Source organism: Diadema setosum, chromosome 3 (assembly GCF_964275005.1).
Source record: "Diadema setosum chromosome 3, eeDiaSeto1, whole genome shotgun sequence".
Lineage (NCBI taxonomy): Eukaryota > Metazoa > Echinodermata > Echinoidea > Diadematoida > Diadematidae > Diadema > Diadema setosum.
In genome coordinates, this window is record NC_092687.1 from 37,653,588 (window position 1) to 37,676,132 (window position 22,545).

The 22,545-nt window shown below is 37.8% G+C and overlaps 2 protein-coding genes across 2 annotated transcripts; one reads left to right on the forward strand and one right to left on the reverse strand.

The window, feature by feature from the left end:
• Nucleotides 1–3,261: 3,261 nt before the first annotated feature.
• On the reverse strand, nt 3,262–7,864 carry LOC140246837 (proton-coupled folate transporter-like). The gene is made up of 5 exons (XM_072326165.1): nt 6,802–7,864; nt 6,198–6,329; nt 5,401–5,484; nt 4,109–4,265; nt 3,262–3,334 (listed from the first exon to the last, which is right to left on the reverse strand). The coding sequence occupies exons 1-5, from the start codon at nt 7,862–7,864 to the stop codon at nt 3,262–3,264; spliced, it is 1,509 nt and encodes a 502-aa protein (XP_072182266.1).
• An 8,761-nt stretch (nt 7,865–16,625) lies between these two features.
• LOC140226368 (uncharacterized) lies at nt 16,626–17,678 on the forward strand. Its single transcript, XM_072306851.1, has one exon. It carries the CDS (start codon nt 16,626–16,628, stop codon nt 17,676–17,678), a length of 1,053 nt encoding a protein of 350 aa, XP_072162952.1.
• The last annotated feature ends 4,867 nt before the right edge of the window (nt 17,679–22,545 follow it).

Sequence of the window (22,545 nt, forward strand, 5' to 3'; positions counted from 1 at the left end):
ATTGACCAACTACCGATTGGCCAACTTGAAAATAAATTTATTCACAATATCTTTCTGTAAAGTCTTAATATATATAAATTATATTGATTAACATAACCTTTCCATTGATGCTCAGGTGATTTTTCTCTCATGATTGCGTATGCTACCCACAATCAGGCACCGCGTACGTTTGGGAAGGGACCTATCTCTCGCAATATATTGTATATTGCGAGAAATAGTTCCCTTCCCAATCGTGGTACCTCATTGTGGGTAGCATATACTGAAAGAAATTAGACTGAGGCGGATATTGCATTACTGAGTATATATTGTGACACATCAGGTTATTTAGAAAATTACTATTCTGTTGGTAGATCCTGATGAAGGCCTGATGACAGGCCGAAAGCTCGACTGATTAAAAGGGAGAACAAGATCGAGAGCAACATCCATCTCAGTCCAATTTCTGTCAGTATATATGTGCAAGTATTTAGATAGATAGATCGATAAATAGATATATAAATAGATAGGTAAGTATATAGATAGATAGATAAATAGGTATATACTTGTAGATAGATATATTTTTATATAGGTAGATATATAGATAGATATAAAGGTAGGTATACATAGAATATAGATAGATAGGTAGGTATATAGATAGATAGGTAGATAGATAGATAGATAAATAGATAGGTAAGTATATAGACAGATAGATAGATAGATAGATAGATAGATAGATAGATAGATAGATAGATATATCCGTTTAGTATAATATATCTGTCGGGAATCTTATGGTTTGTTGAGGACGGATGAAAAGTGCTCGATGCTGTAAAGCAGAGCAATTGGCGATCTTCGGGCAGACTGAAGATCGCCACAGCGTGAAGCCGCCGCTAGGGTGCCAAAGCAAATGCATGCAATTGTATACATTGTATATATACATTATATACATTATATATATATGATATATGATATATATATATATATATATATATATATATATATATATATATATATTTATTTATTTATTTATATATGATTTAACATTCCTCAAAGGCAAGAGTGTCAGTCTTGTGATCAACAATGCAGTAATTTAAGGACTGAAAGGGCGTGTTTTAGGTGGGAAATTGGTATTTTGCATCTTACGCTGCAGTATAGAGCAAATAACAATTTAAAACACTAATGAAAAGGAATAGTTTTCATTACAGAAAGCATTGGATGAAGTGAGGTATCTTTCTTTCATTCCACCTCTCAAATTTTGTCTCGCTCTCACTCTCCCTGTCTTCGATTCACATACACGTAAATAACAAACAAGCAAAGAAATCTGGTCTCTTGTTACGCCAAAGAAAAAGGAGTTCTGTCAACAATGATTCAGACAACAAACTTGCATTCTGAAGCCACAGAAATCCGGCAAAAATCGTCCGTCCACAGGAGTGGATCTATGAAGTCTGTAAAGGGGGGGGGGGGAGGGGGCGCAACTAATATTTCTGGTGCCACTTCCGGGTTTCATTTCATTTCTTCTTTTTATTTCTTTTGTTTTTAACGATAAATAAAGGAGGGGGGGGGGGCTGCGTCTCTTGCGCCCCCCTCTGGATCCGCGACTGGTCCACATGTCACCCTGCGCGTTTTCCCGTATCCCGAAGAGTCGCAATGATGCTATAGGCGAGGCAGAACAAGAAAATAACAGGCTCTACGGTGATGAACGGAAATCGTTTCTTGGCACGCTTTTCGTCGTCGATAACGTTTATAAATATAAATATATGTGTATATATATATATATATATATATATATATATATATATATATATATATATATATATATATATATATATATGTGTGTGTGTGTGTGTGTGTGTGTGTGTGTGTGTGTGTGTGTGTCTATAATGCATCATTTCTGTAAATTTGCAACGTTCGTGTCATGAACCTCTGCCCAATACATGAACAATCTTCTTAAATCGTGTTTGGAATAATTATTATTTTAGGCAGTAATTCGTATGTTTATTCTTGATAGCCTTCGGTACAATTGACTGAGAAATATTGTATTGTAAGAGGCATTAGAAACTGCAGAAACTAAAAGATTAGCTTCAACTTAACTTTATGTATGGGACTATTAGGACCTTGGACATAAGTAAATCGTGAGTGAAATCAATGAACGCATGTAAACACTATAAACAAAAAGTAAGTTCCCCGCAAAACAAATCGATATAATTTCTGTATCAGGAACCTTTGAGGAAATCTAAAGACAGGGGCAAGTAGCTGTACTTCCAAACTACCTGTCAGGTGAAATTCAATGTATATCGTCGGGTCACGCTTCAGTGAGCACGCCTTAAAGGCAAAATGGTCACTTTTTAATGTTCAGAAAAAAAAAGATTTCAAGTCACGATGCTTGTGAGCAATCTGAACTTAAATGTACGTATTTATTATACATTTCTATTGAAAGCACAAAAACAAAAACAAAAAACACAAACGACACATTACAGTGATAGACATACACAAAGCGAAATGATAAACATAATGGATTCAACTTCCTAATTTGTCTCTTAGCTTCTAGTTTATTATCAGCATAGACTCGGCTCAAAGGATCGATCTAACAGAAATCACATGTGAAAGAAAAAAGGGTGAAGAAACATTTTTAGTACTGTACCACGTATTATAGGGCTTTTACAAACCAAACAAATTATTTAGATATTGCTGCAGAAATAGTTTCATCTCATCATCTTATATGAATTGGCGCCTCTGAACTTTAGTAAATATTTCACGATTATGAAGATTATTAAGATCTAGATGGTTCATTTCATCACATCTACACAACTCACAACAAATTCATCCAACGTTCAACAGCATATCAATTAAGAAGACAAATGTATGTCAATAATATGAGAGAGAAGTGGGAACACGTTATCTTCTCAATGCGCAATAAAAATGCAGGCGAGAGCAAAATAACACATGTCACAGTAATTTCATACCTTTTTCTTTGTGGAAGAAAACTAACAATTTCCGTTTCACTTCATAATGGTCATAAAGGAGACAACAATCGTACTGCACAAAGTGTAATTAATCAAGATAAGTCTTGGCAGTTGCAGCTCGCCCTCGATTTTGTAACAAGATCTCACCATCTGCTCCATTCCTTTGTCTCACACTAAATCAGTGGGAATGGCTCGAAAAGGGATTTTTCTGATTTCCTGCAAACTGATCATTCTGGATACTATGAAGTAACTTCAAACTTCTGATAGAAACTTAACCCAGACGGAAGAATATCGGAAGTATCTTTTGCTCGTCCAACATCTCAAACTAGGGAATCCCCATTTCATACGATGCGTCGGTAGATGGCGCTTTTCTTTTCACGTCGATCCACTGAAAGTACCTATTCAAAAGCAAAGATAAAGAAAAAAGTCCGTGATGTCATGGGTATAATGGGAAAACATTATGGAAAGCCTGTCGTGTCAATGGGGAGAATAGATAAAATCTGGTAGACGTAATTCTCTGCCTTTCCGTTTGGATATGATGAAAAAAAAAAGTGTTATAAAGAGCAAAATCTTCTTCCAAGTAAAAATTTTGTGGTGACGAAGAAAAATCACTTTTTACCCTTACGTAAGAATAAAATAATCATTTGAAACGAAGAACTTAGCACGTACATGTACTACTTTTGATCTCGCCTTCCTCGTGCTAAAATAGATATTGTACATTCAAGACATTGTAACGTTTTGTACTTATGCTATTGTTATTCCATTAGCCTTAGGGATTGATGGGGAAAAAAAAAACGAACTATGTCTTATTCATGTTGATTGAGTGAAATGTTGAGATATTGATATATCACATAAACTTTGAGTTGAGGAAAATATTAGACTTCCGTTCAAAAGTTATTGATTTGTAATGCAATAAAGTCTCAAACTGTAATAGCTTTTCTCATCCATCAATGGCGGTACCATCCCCCATAAAAAACAACAACAACAACAATAACGACAATAACAAACAAACAAAATAATTATAGCTTTAAATGGATTGTCCAGTTTACCTCACACTTCGTCGATATATTCAACAATATTGGTAGATTCGCTCAATCTATACCATGATAAATTTAGGGTTCAATCCTCGACATGAGCTAGACTTTTGAAACAGTCGTTTCCCTAATACTTACGTGACGAGAGCGGACAGAGGCACATACAGAGCTGCCATCAGTGCGAAAACCAGCCCGCTGTATTCATCTATAGTGAGACTGTAAATGAGGTTGAACAGCGATGGACCAATCAGGTTGCCTAGACTCTCAACGCTGCTGGCGCATGCCATCATCACACCTGTGACGTCACGTAAGGGTGATGAGGGAGACATAGGTTTAAAAAAAAGATTAATGATGATTCCAGACGTAACAAATCAATATAGTTTAAAGGGGATGGCTAGTAACTGATCAGTGGGAACCAGTGGGAATTTTGGAGGATGATTGTTCCAATCCTTGTGGGATTCATTTAAGAGTACATTATATATCTATTGTTGTGTGGAAAATTATTTGCATCAGAACGGTCTCATATTCAAGTAATGTGCAGTTTAATGTTTCCAGGTTAGCATGCCTGTACAGTGACGGGGCATTAATCTGCACATTACTTGAACATGAGCCCGTTCTGATGCAAATAATTTTCACACAACAGTAGATATAATCATAATGTACTCTTAAATGAATCCCACAAGGATTGGAACAATCATCCCTTAGCATTCCCACTGATTCCCACTGATCGGTTACTAGCCATCCCCTTTAAAGGACAAGTTTACCTTAATACTCAGTATACATTGACAGAATTATTATTTACTAGAAGACATCAGTCAATAATGTCTGGAAAAAATTGGACAATCCGTTCAAACGTTATGAATTTTTGAAGTTTCAGTGCTGCCATTGCTGGATGAAAAGACTACAGCTTGTGATATCACATGAAGAAAATTCATCATATTTTCATATTTCTCTTTCAGGAGAAAGGGGAATAACATGGGTGAATAAAAATGTGAGGGAATGTGTTACCCCCCCCCCCCCCAAAAAAAAAAAAAAAGAAAAAAGAAAAAACACTCTCTTCATATTTCCTTATAACGTTATAACCTGTGACATCATACATTGTAGAAGTCTTCTCATGAAGCAATGACTGCGTAGAACATTTTTAAGAATGAATAGCTCTTAAACGGATTGTCCGATTTTTTTTTTAAATCACTGATGTATTATACTGATATTGCTGCATTCACTTAGTCCACACGTATATTAAGATTAACTTGTTATCTCCCTTGTCATTGTAGTCCTGGTATCTAAGAACTGACCACAAGATACTGTGGGAGATGCAGACGTTGATAAGGTTCACAGCACAGAAATATAGGGGGATGGTTGAACACTCTAATTTGCACCCAACAGACGAAGGAAAAGATAAAGAAAAAAAAAAGATGAGCCATACGCACCATGTTCGTGTTTTCGCGCCAATTTTGACATCCGGGATCTCATTGCTGGTGACGTGAGAAATCGAAACGAACCCAAGATGGCGGCTGCGGAAGATGAGAAAGGAACAAAAGTTGATAACAAAGTAATAGACACGGCAATCCATCTTTAAAAGTAAAACATTTAAAATTACTCACAAATATATGAGGCACAAAAAAGACAAAAAAAAAATAAGAGCAACAAAAACAAACTCAAGATATCCACGATTTTTAGGTAAATCTGAATAACCAATATTTTGTGAAAGCCAAATCAGGCTATTCCTTAAGAACACTATGCGCCACCGATTGAAATTTGGCCGACCTTTCCATAAGTAATGAATATTATGTCCGAGATAACTTATGAAAAAATATGTTTTGTTCTCATCAAATAAAACCAAGAAATAAAAAAAAAACCGTCGGAAATAATTGCTAATGATGTCTTATCAAGGATCTGACAGAAAAATAATGATTAGGAATTTATTAGGTTGTGACTTATAAATCTGTCGGTCAGTCCTCGAAATAGAAAAATACTCATTACATCCCATAGAGAAATCTAATTTAAAAGAAAGCACCGAAGTAAACTCGACAACCCAATAAAGGTTATTAAAAACAAACAAATAAATAAACAAACAAACAGAGAGAGGTGAAGCAGTGTCTATCTTTAATTTTACTGAATAAATTATTTTGGTCATGTTTTTCCACTGATTTTCTTGCCTTTATATTATTTGTAGCTTGCTTCATTCACGAAAGCACAACCAGACAATGATCACCTTACTACTCACAAACAAAGAGGGCGACCTTCGTATGACTGAAAGCGATAAAGGTGAGCGCTGTGAGACTGGACCATATTCCCACCTGGCTGATGGTGAGATCGTCTGTGTAGCTCTCGAAAAGTCTGCCGCCAACCAAGGTACCTTGTTGATAACAACAGCAACAATAGAAACAGAAAAACAATAATAACGGAAGGTATAATCAACATTATCAAACATGCAAGGCGCTGACTGAATGATGTGTAATACACTCCTATGTCGATACTTATTATCAGTATTATAGTTAAAGGGGATATAGAACCCAATTACCCAATAGAACCCAATGTGAACTGAGTAAGTGCAAAATTACTGGAGTTAACATAATGATACTGAGTGAAAGTTTTAGGAAGATCGGACAAACTGTGTTCGATTTCCTTATGTTACGTATTTTTTTCCTTACGTGACGTCACAAAATCTTGTAGTCTTTTTCATCTAGGGATGGCAACAACAAAACTTAAAAAAGAAATCACTATTATAACTTGTTAACGGATAATTTGATTTTACTGAAAGGCTAATCTATCACTGATATTATGTTCAAACAATTAAACAAACAAACAAACAAACAGACAAGACTCACCAATTGACCCTATAAGAAGAGAGCAGGCAACAAAGATACCGATAGCAATAGACGTCCAGCACAGAGGATAGCTCAAAACATACAATAGCACCAACAGGTAGGCTGAATGGAGGAGCATCATGTGCACTCCAAGAACGACTAGGTAGGAGACCATGTGGGTACGCTTGTCCGAATCCGCGTTGGCAAAGAGCGCCACTACGTCATCGAATTGTTTCGCTGAGCACAGGCTAGTCTTTTCGCTGCTCTCCTGGTGCGACTCGTCCAGTACGAAAATTATGTAGAACAATGCCGCCAGTATGGTGGCGAAGATGAACCAGAACGGAGGCCGAAAACCGTAAAAGTATACCCAGTATCCGACCCCGATTTGCGCCAATCCAGTGGAGAATTCGATTATTATACCTAGGATGATCATTCGACACGTCTGTGACTGGGGTCGCGCGATGTCGCACAAGTATGCATTGCAAATAGCAACAAGTGTTGGAAAATCCCCAAAGATACCGATCACAAAATGGGCGATGGTGAGATACGATTTCGACGCGTCCAAAGACACAATAATGACCCACATCGTCGCGCCGATCAGGTATCCAACCGTGGGTAGGAGCATCGCCTTCTTCCTCCCGATGCGATCGCTCCAAGCTCCGATCAGAGGCGACACGAATAGCGCCGGGAGAATTTCCACCAGGTTGTATATCAACAGCCAATAGGATGCCTCGGCCTGCGCCGCCTCAAGGTGACGTATCGCGCCGTTGGTGGCGTTTCTCATCTCGTTGCAATTGTCCGTCCACATGTCACGCTTCGCGTTTTCGCGTATCCCGAAGTCCCCGCGGATTCTCAGGGAAATGTACTCCGCGCGAAGAGTCGCAATAATGCTATAGGCGAGGAAGAACAAGAGAATGACGGGCTCTACGGTGATGGAGGGAAATCGTTTCTTGGCACGATTTTCCTCGTCGTTGACGTCTTCGTCTTCCTCATCGCTCTCCGAGGCGCTGATCAGAGGATAGTTGTCATCGAAGACATCGTCCTCATCCGAGATCCTGGTGAAATTAAACCGGTTTCCTCCCATTGTCGGTTTGATTGAAAAACAGCAAAGCTTTCAAGTTCAAATAACAAGAATGATGGGAAACGCTTATTTTCCTTACCTCGGGTTTGTAAAGAATCTAAAAAATTATATGAAGCTCCTCTAAATCGTCAACACGAACCCCTTACGCAGAAAAATACGGCTGTACCGTCGCTTACCCATCATGCAACTGACGAAAAAGTCCCTTGATAATCCATGAGTGTTTTTCGTCGAAGCCTCACGCCAGGATAGGACAGCACACACTCGGCACCCATGAGCGCTCCGTCATAGAACAAGATCCACAAATCATGGTGAAATTACACCAACCTGTCAGTCCAAACAGCAGAAAAGATAGAAGTATTGGAATCAATCAAGAGCACAAGTCGCCTTCCATAAGATCTAAGTGTTGGCGTTTGTGGTGAAACTTTCAAACCGGAGCATGACTTACACGCCCCTCTGCCATTTCTGTTGTGTCAAAAAACCGACCAGTAAAGGAATAGTGAGTGACTGAATTGCGGGATGTAAGGATGTAAATGGGTAGCAATTTGACCTTGTGTACAACAGCATGTGTACGCGGTGCATCAAACTAAAACTGTCCTCATGTAACGCGAGATACTACCAGTATATTTCTGCTAATAAAATGATTACTGGTACTCATGATACCCCGATGCCTGTTCTACCCGTACATTTTTCATTTCTATCGGCACTCGACGTAAACCTAACAGGGAAATAGTGGAAATGGTGACAGACATGGCTATGTGAAACCCATAGAAAGTGGTTCCATGACATTTGCTCCTGCGACAATCGCTCCCATGAAATATCTACCCGCTAAGCCAGATTTGAATTCTATCTACAAGAATTACCCTAACCCTAAACCTAATCCTCACATCAAACTAAACCTATAAAGACCTATCACAACCCTATAACTCTAAGTCCTTGAAGAAAATAAGAGCGGAGCAAATGTCGTGTCACCATGGAAAGTACATGTACATGTAAACCGTAGGTCCCCCCCCCCCTCAACAAAAAGAAAATGCAATGGGACCCTGCGCAATGATAACTTTAAAGATATAATTATAGTGAATCCATTCAAATACAATTTCAGGGTATATGAAACTTTGACTTTTTACCCACGTCTTACAGAAACAGCCATCCGATTTGCCTCACTGGTCACAGAGAAATTAGGAATTTTGTAGAGCATGTCAGGAATCTCTTCCCTCCAAGTTTTGTCCATTGTGTTTGCACATTATGGATATGTATAGGACAGATTTGTTAAATAGCTTATCTTATAATCCTTGGCCCCCCTCATGAAAGAATGAAAGAAAAATACAAAACTTAGGTATCAACCCAGGTATAACGAACATGTAGGGGCGCTGGGGCTTAGTGGATAAGACTCCCGACTCCCAATCGGAGGACCCGAGTTCGGTACCCGCACAGTGTCATGAATGTTTTACGTCCTTGGACAAGATGTTTTTACTCATACCATGTCCCTCTCGACTCAGGTGTATAAATGGGTACCTAACCAGGTTAGGGTAATAATGGCATGGTCCTCTAGCTGCAGTGGCAACACTGAATAGGCTACCCTGGACATTATTATAAACATGAATGACATTATATAATAGGCCTTATTGATGATTACAAACGAAATGATATAAAGGTATTTTTTTATGCAAAACGTCATCATTGACGACATAAGCAAGACTATGGAGCCTATGGGAATAATTTTATGTATAAACATTACATATGTATATATATATGTGTGTATAAACATTACATATGTATATATATATATGTGTGTGTGTGTGTGTGTGCGAATGTGTGTGTGTGTATGTGTGTGTGCGTGTGTGTGTGTTTTTGTGTGTGTGTCTATATTGCATCATTTCTGTAATTTTACGATGTTCGTGTCATGAACCATTGCCCCATATATACATGAACAGTCTTCCTATAAATCATGTTTGGAATTATTCGCCTGTATGTTTATTTGCGATACTTCCCCCGTCAGTGCCCGTAGGATATCATTTTTAGTACATATTGACTGAAAATATTGTATTGAAAAAAGACATTAGAAACTGCAAAAACTAAAAGTTAACTTAACTTCATGCATTTGACTACTATAGGACCTTGGACATAAATAAATCGTGAGTGAAAGTGAACACATTATAGTTGATTGGAGGTTTGTTTTTTTTTTTCCTAGATGATTTGAGTTGAAGTTTCTTTCATAGTCCAAACCAAATCATAGGTTTTCCCCCTTTTTCGCAAGCCTGGAAAAATCATGTTACCACTCTCTTACTAATGCTCAAATATTGACCGCGCGATCCGAAAAACAAACGGTAGAAACAAGAAGGCCTGTGATAATATTGACTAAAGCATACGGTTGGTATGTTAAAGGGATGGTACAGTATTGGTGGAGATGAGAATTGGGCATTTAACTTTTTGCGAGATACCAAGAAAACACTTATGATATAGTACAGAGCATGCCATTTTAAGAGGAATTCAAAGTTTATATGATGAAAATCGGGTTTGGAATGACTGAAACATCCAAAAACAAAGTAAAACAAAGCGATCGTAATAAAGTGTGGGTCCCACACTTTATAAGAATCGCTCTTTTTTGATATCTCAGCCATTTCAAAACCAATTTTCATCAAATAAACGTTGAATTCCTCGTAGCATTACATACTCTTCATACTTCATAATAGGTTTCTCATTATCTCACACACACAAAAAAAAGAAGTTAGAAACATGAAATTTGGTCTCAACCAAAACTATACAATCCCTTTAAGGGACAAAGAAAATAGTTGGCAAAAGCAAATCTCCCTAAGCGATGTTGTCATTCTGTCTCTATAGCATGAACAGCCATTGAAAGAACAAACGAAGAAGGAGTGTGTGTGTGTGTGTGTGTGTGTGTGTGTGTGTGTGTGTGTTGGGGAGGGGGGGGGGGGGGTGGGTGTAAACGCTCCAGACTCCCGTGGTGTGTGTAAAGCTGTATCACCCGGGGTTACAGGTAAATGGTGCGTCGTGAATGCGAGACCGATACATTACCCGCGACGAGATATCTTGTGCTTGCTCTATATCTAGTACTGAGTATCAACTATACATCCATTCATCCGCCAAACTTTTGAAGGGATAGACAAGACACTGACATCTTTTTCCAAAAGTAATTAACATATAAAGCTTGATCGCCTATCGCCGCCGTATCTCTTGAAACAAAAATACGCTGAAAAGTTGCCGGTATATCGTGCCAGTTCTGTTTTCTTGAGCAGGGACGAGAAATCCGTACACAATCGATTCGCACAGTCACGGTAAGCTTTTAATTCTATCCCCTTTTATCCAAGTTGGATTATGTTTTAGCTTCAGTTTAATTGAATTTAGTAATTCTCCTTTGTTGAAAATAGGGTGAATGTTAAACATTTAGCAAAATGTTATTTTGATAACTGAGATATTGTATTTTTCATCTGTTCATGTGTGTGCGTGTGTGTTTGTAAGTGTGTGTGTGTGTGTGCGTGTGCTTTTAATGTGCTTTAACTTGAATTAAGTGTTCGTGTGTTTTTGCCTCTGTGTTCGAGTGTGCATTTTGTGTATCTGTCACCATCTTCCTCTCCACGTAGAATAATCGAGCTTCTCTTCAAATCGCAGTTCCTCTTCATTGTATTGGTCTTATATTTTGAATAAACAATATTCTTTCTCTGTCTCTGTCTCTCTCTCTCTCTCTCTCTCTCTCTCTCTCTCACACTGTGTTCTGTCTTCTAAAATAATACTAGGGATGAGGGGATATAACAATATAGATGTTATTTCAATCTGTGAAACCTACATTTTCTCAACACAGTTTACAGCACAACTTATGAACTAATCAAAAATGGTAGATTTTTCTCTCTGTCACTCCTTTTGCTGTGCATAGAAGAAAATGATGACGTAGGCCTACATTGAAACACGCAGTAACTAAAGATATGCGGCAATTGCAACTTTTTACAAATTGCTGAAATACGACCGAGAGAGGTTTACAAACTCCAGTACATCCCTGACGAGTATGAATTTTACACTTTGAAAGGAAAGTCGAAGAGATGCTCTGAATGATTACCAAAGACCTCTGATTTGTATTCCACCCATTCAAATAGACAAAACCCAAAGAGACAGGTGGTTGAGTGAAAGCAGCAACATTATTTGCTGCTTTCTTGAAAAAAATCAAGAAAATTACACATTCCATCAACTTGATATAATGACATAATGTTAAAGGTAGCAATTATTCCTCCTGCTTTCTGAAAGCGGTTAGTCAAGTGCTCTTTCATCATGCTATATATAAACGTAGATTTTTGTGGAATTCCGGTTATATTTTCTTTATATTGTTGTCCACAAATGACCTCATAACCTCCAATAGTCTCCTCATCCAGCGGTTCCAACACCAAAACTTTAAAAACTCATAACTTTTGCATAGATTGTCTGATTTTCCTCAAATTTCCGCTGTTGTGTTCTACCAATGTTGCTGCTTTCACTCAATCCACGTTTCTCTTTGGGGTTTTGGTTCCCTTTAACATTTCAGTTATACATTTTGGTTGACTGTACAGAAACTGACGGACAATTATTCAATCTTATTGATATCAGTTCGAGTGAGTACGAAGAAGAGGATAGGTATGTGTATGATTGCGTATGTGTGTGTCTGTGTGTCTGTGTGTTTAAGATGCAAACATAGAGAGGGAGAAACTTAAAGATTAAAAGATGAAGAAAGATCTTTTCTAAATGACTTCCCATGGGTAAAATCTCAAACCATTTTCACTTTCCCGAAAAAAAAAGAGGGGCTTCTATAATCACTTTACGAAACTGTCCACCTGGCAATACCGACTAGATTGATTGTCACTATTCAGCCGCAAGACTAAAGACCCCATCTGCCGTCACCAGCCTCGGACACAAAGGGAGGAGAAATACTCGGCGACCGCTGAATGAATCATTCAATATAGCAGCCTTGCCGACATCCGACTTGGTTGGTCTATATACTGTGCTGCATATACCCACTGTGAACCTGTGAGCGGTGAGGTGGTGGAAAGACATGCCTACCGCACAAGGCATTCAATACACAACCACCTCCACGTGCTAAGCTCGTCAGTGGAAGTCAATAGATATTGGGCGTAAGAAAAATATAAATAATAACTATATCCTTGTATATACAGAGAAACGTTGGAGGTGCTGGTAGTCGCTGACGCACTTTTAACTTAAACTGTGTGTATTGAAACAAACAAGAGAGAGCGAGAGAGAGAATAAGTAAGGCTCATCGAAAAAAAAAATGTGATGTGAAGATATGTTAAAAGACAAGGAGAAATGGTTTACCTAATGGACATAAACTTAACCTCTCCTGAGTCGATCTCGCAAGAGCCGAAAAATTTTGCTAAATTGAAAGAAAATTCTACCTCTGATGTATGTATGTCGTCTATGTAACCTTTAACTCTGTTACCACAGAAACTGGAATGTCTATGCTCTTTGCGAAAATTTGAATTGAATTGAATTGAAGTGGATACAAACGGGTGTTAATTCTATCTTGCTAAATAATCACCTAAGTCGAAGTAAATTCTCCAATATCTTTGGATTCCACTTCTATAGGCGAAATGCTCTGTTACTACCAAACGTGCATGTGGTTATGTGTGTACGAGTTTGTGCGTGCGTGTGTATGTGTGTGTGTGTGTGTGTGTGTGTGTGTGTGCGCATAAGATAATTGCGAAAATGAAAATGTGTACAAGCATAGATATTGAGAAAAGATTCGTCTTTTCATCGTCCCGGTAAGAGGATTCTGTTTCCTAATGCGACAAATCACCTGATTAAAAAAAAAAAAAAAAAAAGCGGAAAGAGAAAGCGAACTAAAGAGAAAATGAGAGATGTATTATATACAGTGTAAGATATAATAAGAGAAATATATAAATATACATGTTTATAATGAAAAGAGATTGATATAATGAAAAGAGATATATCAAAGTGAGACAGATAATGAAAAAGAGAGGTACATATAATCAAGAGGAAAATATGTAATTAAAGAGAGATATAATATAATAAGAGAACAAATGAAAGAGAGAAATACATAAGAGAGAGTGATATAATGAGAGAAAGAGGGAGAGATTTAGAAATATAACAAAGAGAGATATATAATATCCATAACGTCGCAAACAGGTGTCCTCCAGAGAGTCCAGACGTTACCTCGAGTCTACCCTGGACGGTCTAGGGTACAGTAATTTACTCCAAGGTCCTCCCGAAGCTATCCGAAGGCTGTCCACTGTATTGTACTTTTGAATAGCTATCAAAAGCGTTTAGATCTAACCACTAAATGCCAATTTTATCACATTAAAAAACTCTCTGGACTGTTAAACAGTCGAGAGAGAGAGAGAGAGAGAGAGAGAGAGAGAGATATCGTAATGATACACAGCTTTTAGGCAAGATCTGGAAGACCGAGAGGAGAGAGGAAATATTCGGAAAATTGAAAAGTGATGAAGCAGTGAGCTTTGCTTTGATACATATTAAAACGTTCAATCTCTTAAAAGTATTTTCGTCTTTCGTCTTTTCTTTTTCTGTCAGCGCGCCAATCTTTGCCGGCAGGTGCCTTCTTTATACTCAGCAATTGAAGTGAATTTCAATTATTTGTGATTGTATATAGACCACTATCGATAAGTAGGCTCCCCCAACCAGTCGTCTGGTACCGATATCATCTCCATCTTTTATCTCTTTCCAGCAGCATCTCGCTGTGTGTCACTGTTGAGGATATTTCAGCCATGACCAGTCAACAACCATAAGGGGGCAGACGGATTCTGTTCTTGCAGTGTGTAGAATCCATGTCCAGGAGATGTACAGCTGTATTTGCCCCATCGAAGTCTAGAGTTCAGTCAATTAAACTTCATGGACAGCGTGGCATATACCATTTAGACCTCATTGTGAGTATATTTTATACATTGTACTGAATTAATTTCGTTAAGAAATAAATTACCACTAGTAATTACTGCTTTGAGGTCTACCCGAAGAATTACGCACTGATGATAGAGTGTCTTGCCCATTATAGACGCAAATGGCCTTTGCTGCAAGGGGCTTCGAACCAGAAGCCCGACGATTAGATAAAAATGTTTTTCGTGGTACTTTATACCATGAGAGACACAATGACTTTTCATGCACTTTTGCACAAGATGGACAGATTTTTAATATTTTAATATTTTTCCTTTTTTTGGGGGGGGGGGGGGGAGGCGGTGGGAACATTAGGGATCTATATTCCTCAGATTAAAGTTACAAATAAACTTGACCAAAAAAATGAATATTATAATTACGAATGAATTTCAGGCGACACATCACATGTGTGTAAGTATATAGAATAATGCAGTCTTCTTTTGTACCCTATAAATAGCCCTATAAATAGGAAAGGAAGGAGTTTTTATGGAGTCTAAATTTAGGTTTTAAGGTGAAAGAGGCAGTATTTGAAAGTGCCATTGTCTAGTCTTGACATGGGGTTTTGTCAAGTAGGACGTAAATGCACTATCAATATTTGGATTGTCAATTGTCCGGCTAAGTAGGCTGCCCGGTCTGCGGGTGGAGCCCTGTCAACGTGATTGAAGAAGCTACTTTGGGAGTTCAGTGTGCTTACGCGTGTGCGTTCTCCTGGTGGTGCTTTACAGTTTTATGTGTGTATGAATCAAGACGTGAGAAGTTCAACGGTTTTGTTTTCATCCTTTTTTCTTGTTGTTTAAAGGGAATGAATCTCAACTATAATTCATGGATATTGAGTGAATGTATCAAAATTAGTAGAACACATCAGTGAAGTTTGAGGAAAATCAGACCATTCGTTCAACTGTTTTGAATATTTTAAAGGGGATGGCTAGTAACTGATCAGTGGGAATCAGTGGGAATGCTGGGGGATGATTGGTCCAAATCTTGTGGGATTCATTTAAGAGTACATTATATATCTATTGTTGTGTGAAAATTATTTGCTTCAGAACTGTCTCACATTCAAATAATGTGCAGTTTAATGCCCCGTCAATGTACAGGCATGCTAACCTGGAAACATTAAACTGCACATTACTTGAATATGAGACCATTCTGAAGCAAACAATTTTCACACAACAATAGATATATATAATGTACTCTTAAATGAATCCCACAAGGATTGGAACAATAATCCCCCAGCATTCCCACTGATTCCCACTGATCAGTTACTCGCCATCCCTCGGAGCAGCCATAGCTGGATGAGAAGATTATACAACGGTTCTTGACGTCACTGCAGGACGATGATAAAAGAAAATACAACAACACTTTCACGAGAAGTGCACATTAATTTTGATTGTTACTCATCTAGCTATGTGTAACATTCCCCCTGCTTTCTGAAAGCAGAATCATATACCAACTGCTCTTTTATGCAAGAAAAATGAGAATGTGTTGATTTCAGTTCCAAAACGCCTCATAAAATGGGCATCTTTTATATGCGATAATTCTGTGCATTCCACTGAATATAATCATATTGAATTGACCTAATGTTGACCATTACTCAAGAAAAAGCATCTATTTAAGTATCTTATCGTACCGACAGACTTTTTCTTCACCCTTTTCCCACAGAATGCCGTTGTGTAATGGTCTATACGGTTAGATGCATCTAACCCTTTATTATACCGTGTCGTCACTTATTATTATTTTTATCTATTTATTTATTTATTCATTTTTGCTGCAGAATCATCGTTGAAAGTCTACACGTTTGGTTCTAATTCAGAGAATTCCGTTTCCCAACGACAAAACCAGCAGCGGAGCTGTCTTGTGATTCAATATGAGTGGTGTAAAGAAGAAACGCTGGAAGGGCCCCGTTCCTGTTAGTGCCATTCAAAACGTACTGCTGAAGGATAACCGTTTCGCTGACATCCTCCTGGAGGATCGGCTCAGGCAAGTCGGTGTTGATAGGAGACGAGCGAAAAATCTCCTAGACTGGCAACACCAGTCGTTTGTTTTAAACCAGGCGATCAAAGAGACAGAATTGCGTGAGATGGGCGTGAATCACACCTCATTCTTACCTGAGGTGACGATGAAGGTGACCGAACCAGCCGTGCGTGCCAGGCGGCCGTTCGGCAAGGTTCGGCGCTCCGCGTCCCATATGATCGAGGAATTGACATTTTTCGAGAAGCGGTATTCACTCCCTGTCATAACGGCCCACAGGAGTCTAACCTTGCCCGAATTTTCCGTATCGGTGTCATCCTGCGGTCAACGGAAAGGAACATTTTCACAACCTGACCCACGCAATTCAAAAGATACTCATTTTCATAAAGACTCGGGAAGCGAGGAAAAGGAAAGCTTCACACACTTACATGGAATTGATTTGCGCAAGACGCGAAAAAGCAAAAGTGGACCCGGTCTTTCTCTCGGCTCAAATAGAAAAGAATCTGTTGCAGGAAGCGGTAGGCTTTGCGGGAATAACTTGCCACTGTACGGACCTGAGGCGGAAGCTGCCAGAGAGGAGAGGGAAAAGCGATATGTGAGAAACCTCCAGCAAAAGATGCGCGAAATGAAAATCGACCACGACGATCGCTTTCTGCGACTGGAGAAGAGTCTAGTACGTGACGCGAAGGATGAAATTGATACCGTGCGCGCGGTCAATGATAAACACGCGAAGGCGCGCAACGCACCGAAATTTCGATCCGAAGAGAAAATAACTACACTTGCCAACGACGATATCGACCTTGAAAAACATGATACGGACGTTGAATCGGACAGTGATGACGACGATACACTTGAGGGCCCTCGGCAGTCAAATATGACAAGACTGTCGACAAAGTCTACTCTAGATTTAACATTTTCTCCTGGTCCACGTGTTGGTTTCTTCGATTGAGCCTTGTGGTTCTCAAAGAAATATAAATATGACAGTGGTGACTTGTTTTTCAATTTCACATTTCACATACAACGCGAAGGCATGTTTGGTTATTAGTATGACACGTGACGGGTCTTAAGGTGTTTTAAAATTCATAGTTTTGTAGTAAATTTTTGTCTCTCTAATAAACAAATGACTATTTTTTTGTGAATGAATATATCAGTAAATAAATGAATAAATAAATAATATTTTGTTATGTGGAAAGTGTATGTGAACATTACCTCACCGAGTTTTCTATTTTTCAAATGTCAATAGTTTTGAATATTACATGTATACGTTATCTGCCATATTCTTGCGAATGTGTTTTTAACTTTTTAGATTCTTTTAATTTTGTGCGTTCATTTCTGTAAAACGATTAACCATAAACATTGTACAATAACTAGGAACAAGGAGTAATCGATATTTAGAAATAAGCCTTTAGGTTTTTAAAAGATTGAGTGATAGCCTTGGATGGATTTGGCATTTCAACACAGTAGTTCAGTACAAAACATCGTACCAGTAGGCATGAGAAAGCAACGACCAAACCCAAAATTAGTTTCTGCATTACAACACTGCGATATGTATACCCTTGAAGAACTGTAACACTCTTATATTAAAGGGATTGTATAGTTTTGATTAAGATGGGGCTTTCTACTTTTTTTTTCTGAGATAAAGAGAAACTCCTTATAAAATATGAGCGACCATACAATCATAAGAGGAATTAAAAGTTTATTTGATGATAAACGGTTTTGAAATGGCTGAAATATCCAAAAACAAATTGGTCCTAATAAAAGATGGGACCCACCCTTGAAGCGGGTATACTGCATGATTAGTTTATCCTAAATTCTGCCGTCATCTTATTCTGTTTCTCACGTGCACGTGACTGAAAGATGGACCAGTATAATTATGTTGCCGCCATTCATTTTTCATGAACAAAATTTGACAATCATGCATTACGAAGAAGTATACGTGGTATTCATGTATAATCCACAATAGTGGGTATACACAACGACTACATGACAAGGCATACAATATAAAGCGCGTTTTCAAAACACGTGAAAATAGACAAACAAAAACGCTCATACTTTTCGGGTTTTCCCCTCCCCGGGGTCGGGATACAAAGAACTGGTAGTACGCCACCTACCGTCAGAGTTTGCACAACTTTTCTTGAAAAAGTATTTTCAGGCCACCCTCATTATCCAGTATTATATCGGTAAGCACTGTTTGAGCACCCGTCCCGCTTCATCATGAATATTCATCAGGCAGTAAGATACTGTACTAGTAAGTGCCCAGAACGCTGGATAGGTGCCATAGAATGTAAAAACGTATCGCCGGGAGACGGAAAATGTTCAGTTTTGTCGGGAAATGTAAAAACGCTGCCGGGAAATGTAAAAATCATGTATTTCCGCGGTATTACGGATACATGTAGATGATGAATATTCATGATGAAGCGGGATGGGTGCCCCAATAGTGCTTACCTATTAAGATTGTTATCCATAACTAGCTAGTGTCGCGCCGTGTTTATGCATATTTATATATGTATTGTGTAAATTTTAGTCATAAGATACTCTCTAAAGTGTCAATCAAATAAGACCCCTTTTGCTGTGTAGTAGCTGCAACGGATGAAATTCAACAAATTCAATGCAATTCAAATGTTACTTCAAATATCGCAATTTTCTTTCATTTCATTTCATTTTATTTCATTTCCGACGAAAGTATACAATTTAACAAAATAAACAAAGTAAAGTACATTGTAACTTTTGCAAATGAGATTGAAATGCACGTTGTTTACAATGAGACAATAAACATACTTTAGGTGAAGGAATACATGGACAAAATGTGCTTGAATCATAACAAAGAAAAAGTCGGAAATGGAGGCCGGGACTGCTAAAAAGCCAAGCTTGTAGAATGCACTCCCCTCGTGAGGAGTAATTTGTAGTAATAATGAATCAAAACAATTAGACATATTCCTTTTAAATAGGATTCAATTCAACAAATCAATATAATACTAAGTAAAGATGTTTTTAAAAGCGGAAAACAAAAATGAGCAAGTTGCTATTGGAAATGAGAGGCCAAGTAAAGGACAAACTTGCAGAGATGGTGACCCGTCCATAAATTGGATTCATAAAGAAAAAAATTAACAGCAAACCAATCGAAACAAAAACAAGCACAAACGCAAACACAAACACAAACACAAACACAAACACATACACACACTTACACATACACCAATCGTTCCTTGATTGAAACTCGATCGAGCCGGTATGATTGTTAATTTTTATGAATACACACAAAATTTGTAACGCTGGAGACTTGATATTATAACCTTCATGCTTCAAACTTTTAATAAGGAAAGACATTCGTCACTACTGTCTAACATAGTAACTCTTTGTGTGCTGGAATGCCGATCGGTATGATAGCAAACACCATTAATGCCATCCGTTATTATGCAATGAACAAAGTCCCTGCCACAGAAAGGGGTTATCAGATGAAAGTCTCCTCGCTGGAAACCCCCTCTGTTTTTCTAGCAAGAAAAATTGCAAAAAAAAAAATGACATAAACAAACAAATAGACGCGCACTCATCTTGACATTTGTCAATTGTTTGTAGCGTCGTCTTAACCCATATATATGTGTACATATGTACATATATAACTATATATATCATATATATATATATATGTATATATATATTTTTTTATATAATATGATTGTATAACAATAATGAAAGGGACGGTTGTAAAGGTATACATTTACACAGAGCTACTATCTTCCTGCAACTTATTTTTTTTTTTGTTCATTTCCTCCTATACAGAGCCATCATGATGGAACTTTTACTAGAAAATTCCAGTTTAGCTTCAGTTTAAAGTGAATATGATTGCAAAACACATTCCATTTTGAGGTTGTTGTTTGGCAATTGTGATAGTGTTTTTTTTTTTTTCTTTATACATCGAATCAAAGTTAAAGTAATTCATATCTATTTAATGTAAACATGGGGATCCTATCTCCACACAGTAAAAAAGAAATATACAAATTTCTGCTCTTTAAGTGAAAAGGACCATTTGTTTGAGCTCAAAAAATAATATTTCAAGTATCACACGTTATTTCTTTTTAAAGATCTAAACAGTAATATTATTCTGTCTAACATACTTGTTAATATCGCCATTAGTTTGTACACTTTAATTCAAATGGGAGTAAAAAACATCACACGAGTTATACAAACGGTTTTCAAAAAAAAAAAAACTTTTTTGAAACTTCATTATTTCATATAAGCCAATTTTCATGGTTTTAAAGATAATAAAAAGTTTTGGTACCACAAAAATGTCCTTGTCTTAGTTTGTGTTTCAGGTTAAAGTGCCTTTCATATAACTAACACTGTGAGACTTACTCGCCCCAAAGTGCTCTCATGTCTTAGTAATTATGCAATTAACTGCGACCAGCAGCCCCATACGCATAGCGACCAGCAGTCCCATACGCATAGCGTAATCGGGCTTCGCATTGTAGCATCCAGAATCATGACAGATTTAGTATCGCGGGATAAATGTTAACTTAAAATCCCAAAAACTCTTCAATTTGAAGACTTACCAATTAAGGTGAAGTATTGAAAACAGGCTTCGGGCAACGTTTGGTTCTGCCTACAGTCCCTTTCTGTTCGAATTGATGACTGAATGTGACTCGGCCGAGAGGACCTTGGGAGAGCTACATACACCATGTACACTGAATACTACAGCCAGTGCATGCGAACACATCACATGCGCACAAATTTCAAATCCCATATCAACGGATAAGATGTTTGTGTGCGCATGCGCTGGCCGTAGAAGTCAGTGTATGCATCGGTCCATGGTGTATGTAGCTCTCCCAAGGTCCTCTCGACCGAGTCACATTCAGTCATCAATTCGAAAAGAAAGGGACTATTGGCAGAACCAAACGTTGTTCGAAGCCTGTTTTCAATACTTCAGCTTAATTGGTAAGTCTTCAAATCGAAGAAATTTTTGGATTTTAAATTGACATTTACCCGCGATACTAATTCTGTCATGATCATGAATGTTACAATGCGAAGCCCCATTACGCTATGCGTATGGGGCTGCTGGTCGCAGTTAGCTATGCGTACAATGGGCTGCACGCTGCTGGTCGCAGTCAGTGGTTTCGTACAATATTAAACTCCTGTACGGTGACGGCTCTGGTACGAAACCATTATTGCATGATTACTAAGACATGAGAGCACTTTGGGGCGAGTAATTCTCACAGACAACGTACTTTAACGTGAAACACAAACCAAGACAAGGAAATTCAGGGAAACTTTTGAGGTACCAAAACCTTTTATTATCTTTAAAGTAAAGTAGTCTGCAATTGTTAAACCAAGAAAATTGCTTTAATTTACTACTTAAATGGTACATTATCGAATGAAATTTAACCGGGTAAGATTCAATAGCATTACTATCATGCATGACTAAAGGGCATTATAAAATTTGTTTTGTCAGGATTGAATGACAATTTATTTATTATCTTTAATCCAGTCAGCCACACAGTGATCGGTTCGGCATTCAAAGTGTCTAAAAGAAATTCGTATTTTTGATTTTGATGAGGACAAAAGAAAATAGTATTAATAAAAATAATAAAGTATTATAATTGATAATGGCTTTCTCAACCCACGTTAGCCGCTTCAGCGTTTAGAGCTATACTTAAAGGCATAATTTACCATTGCAGAAGAAACAAAAACCCAGCATCAGTGCTTTGAAATAGTAATATGTGAACTAGGGATGGAAACAACCACTGTAAAAATTTTGATCCGTATGTTTGATCCTGAGTATTGTAAAATACACAAAATGTGAACAATAGTTATGATTAAAA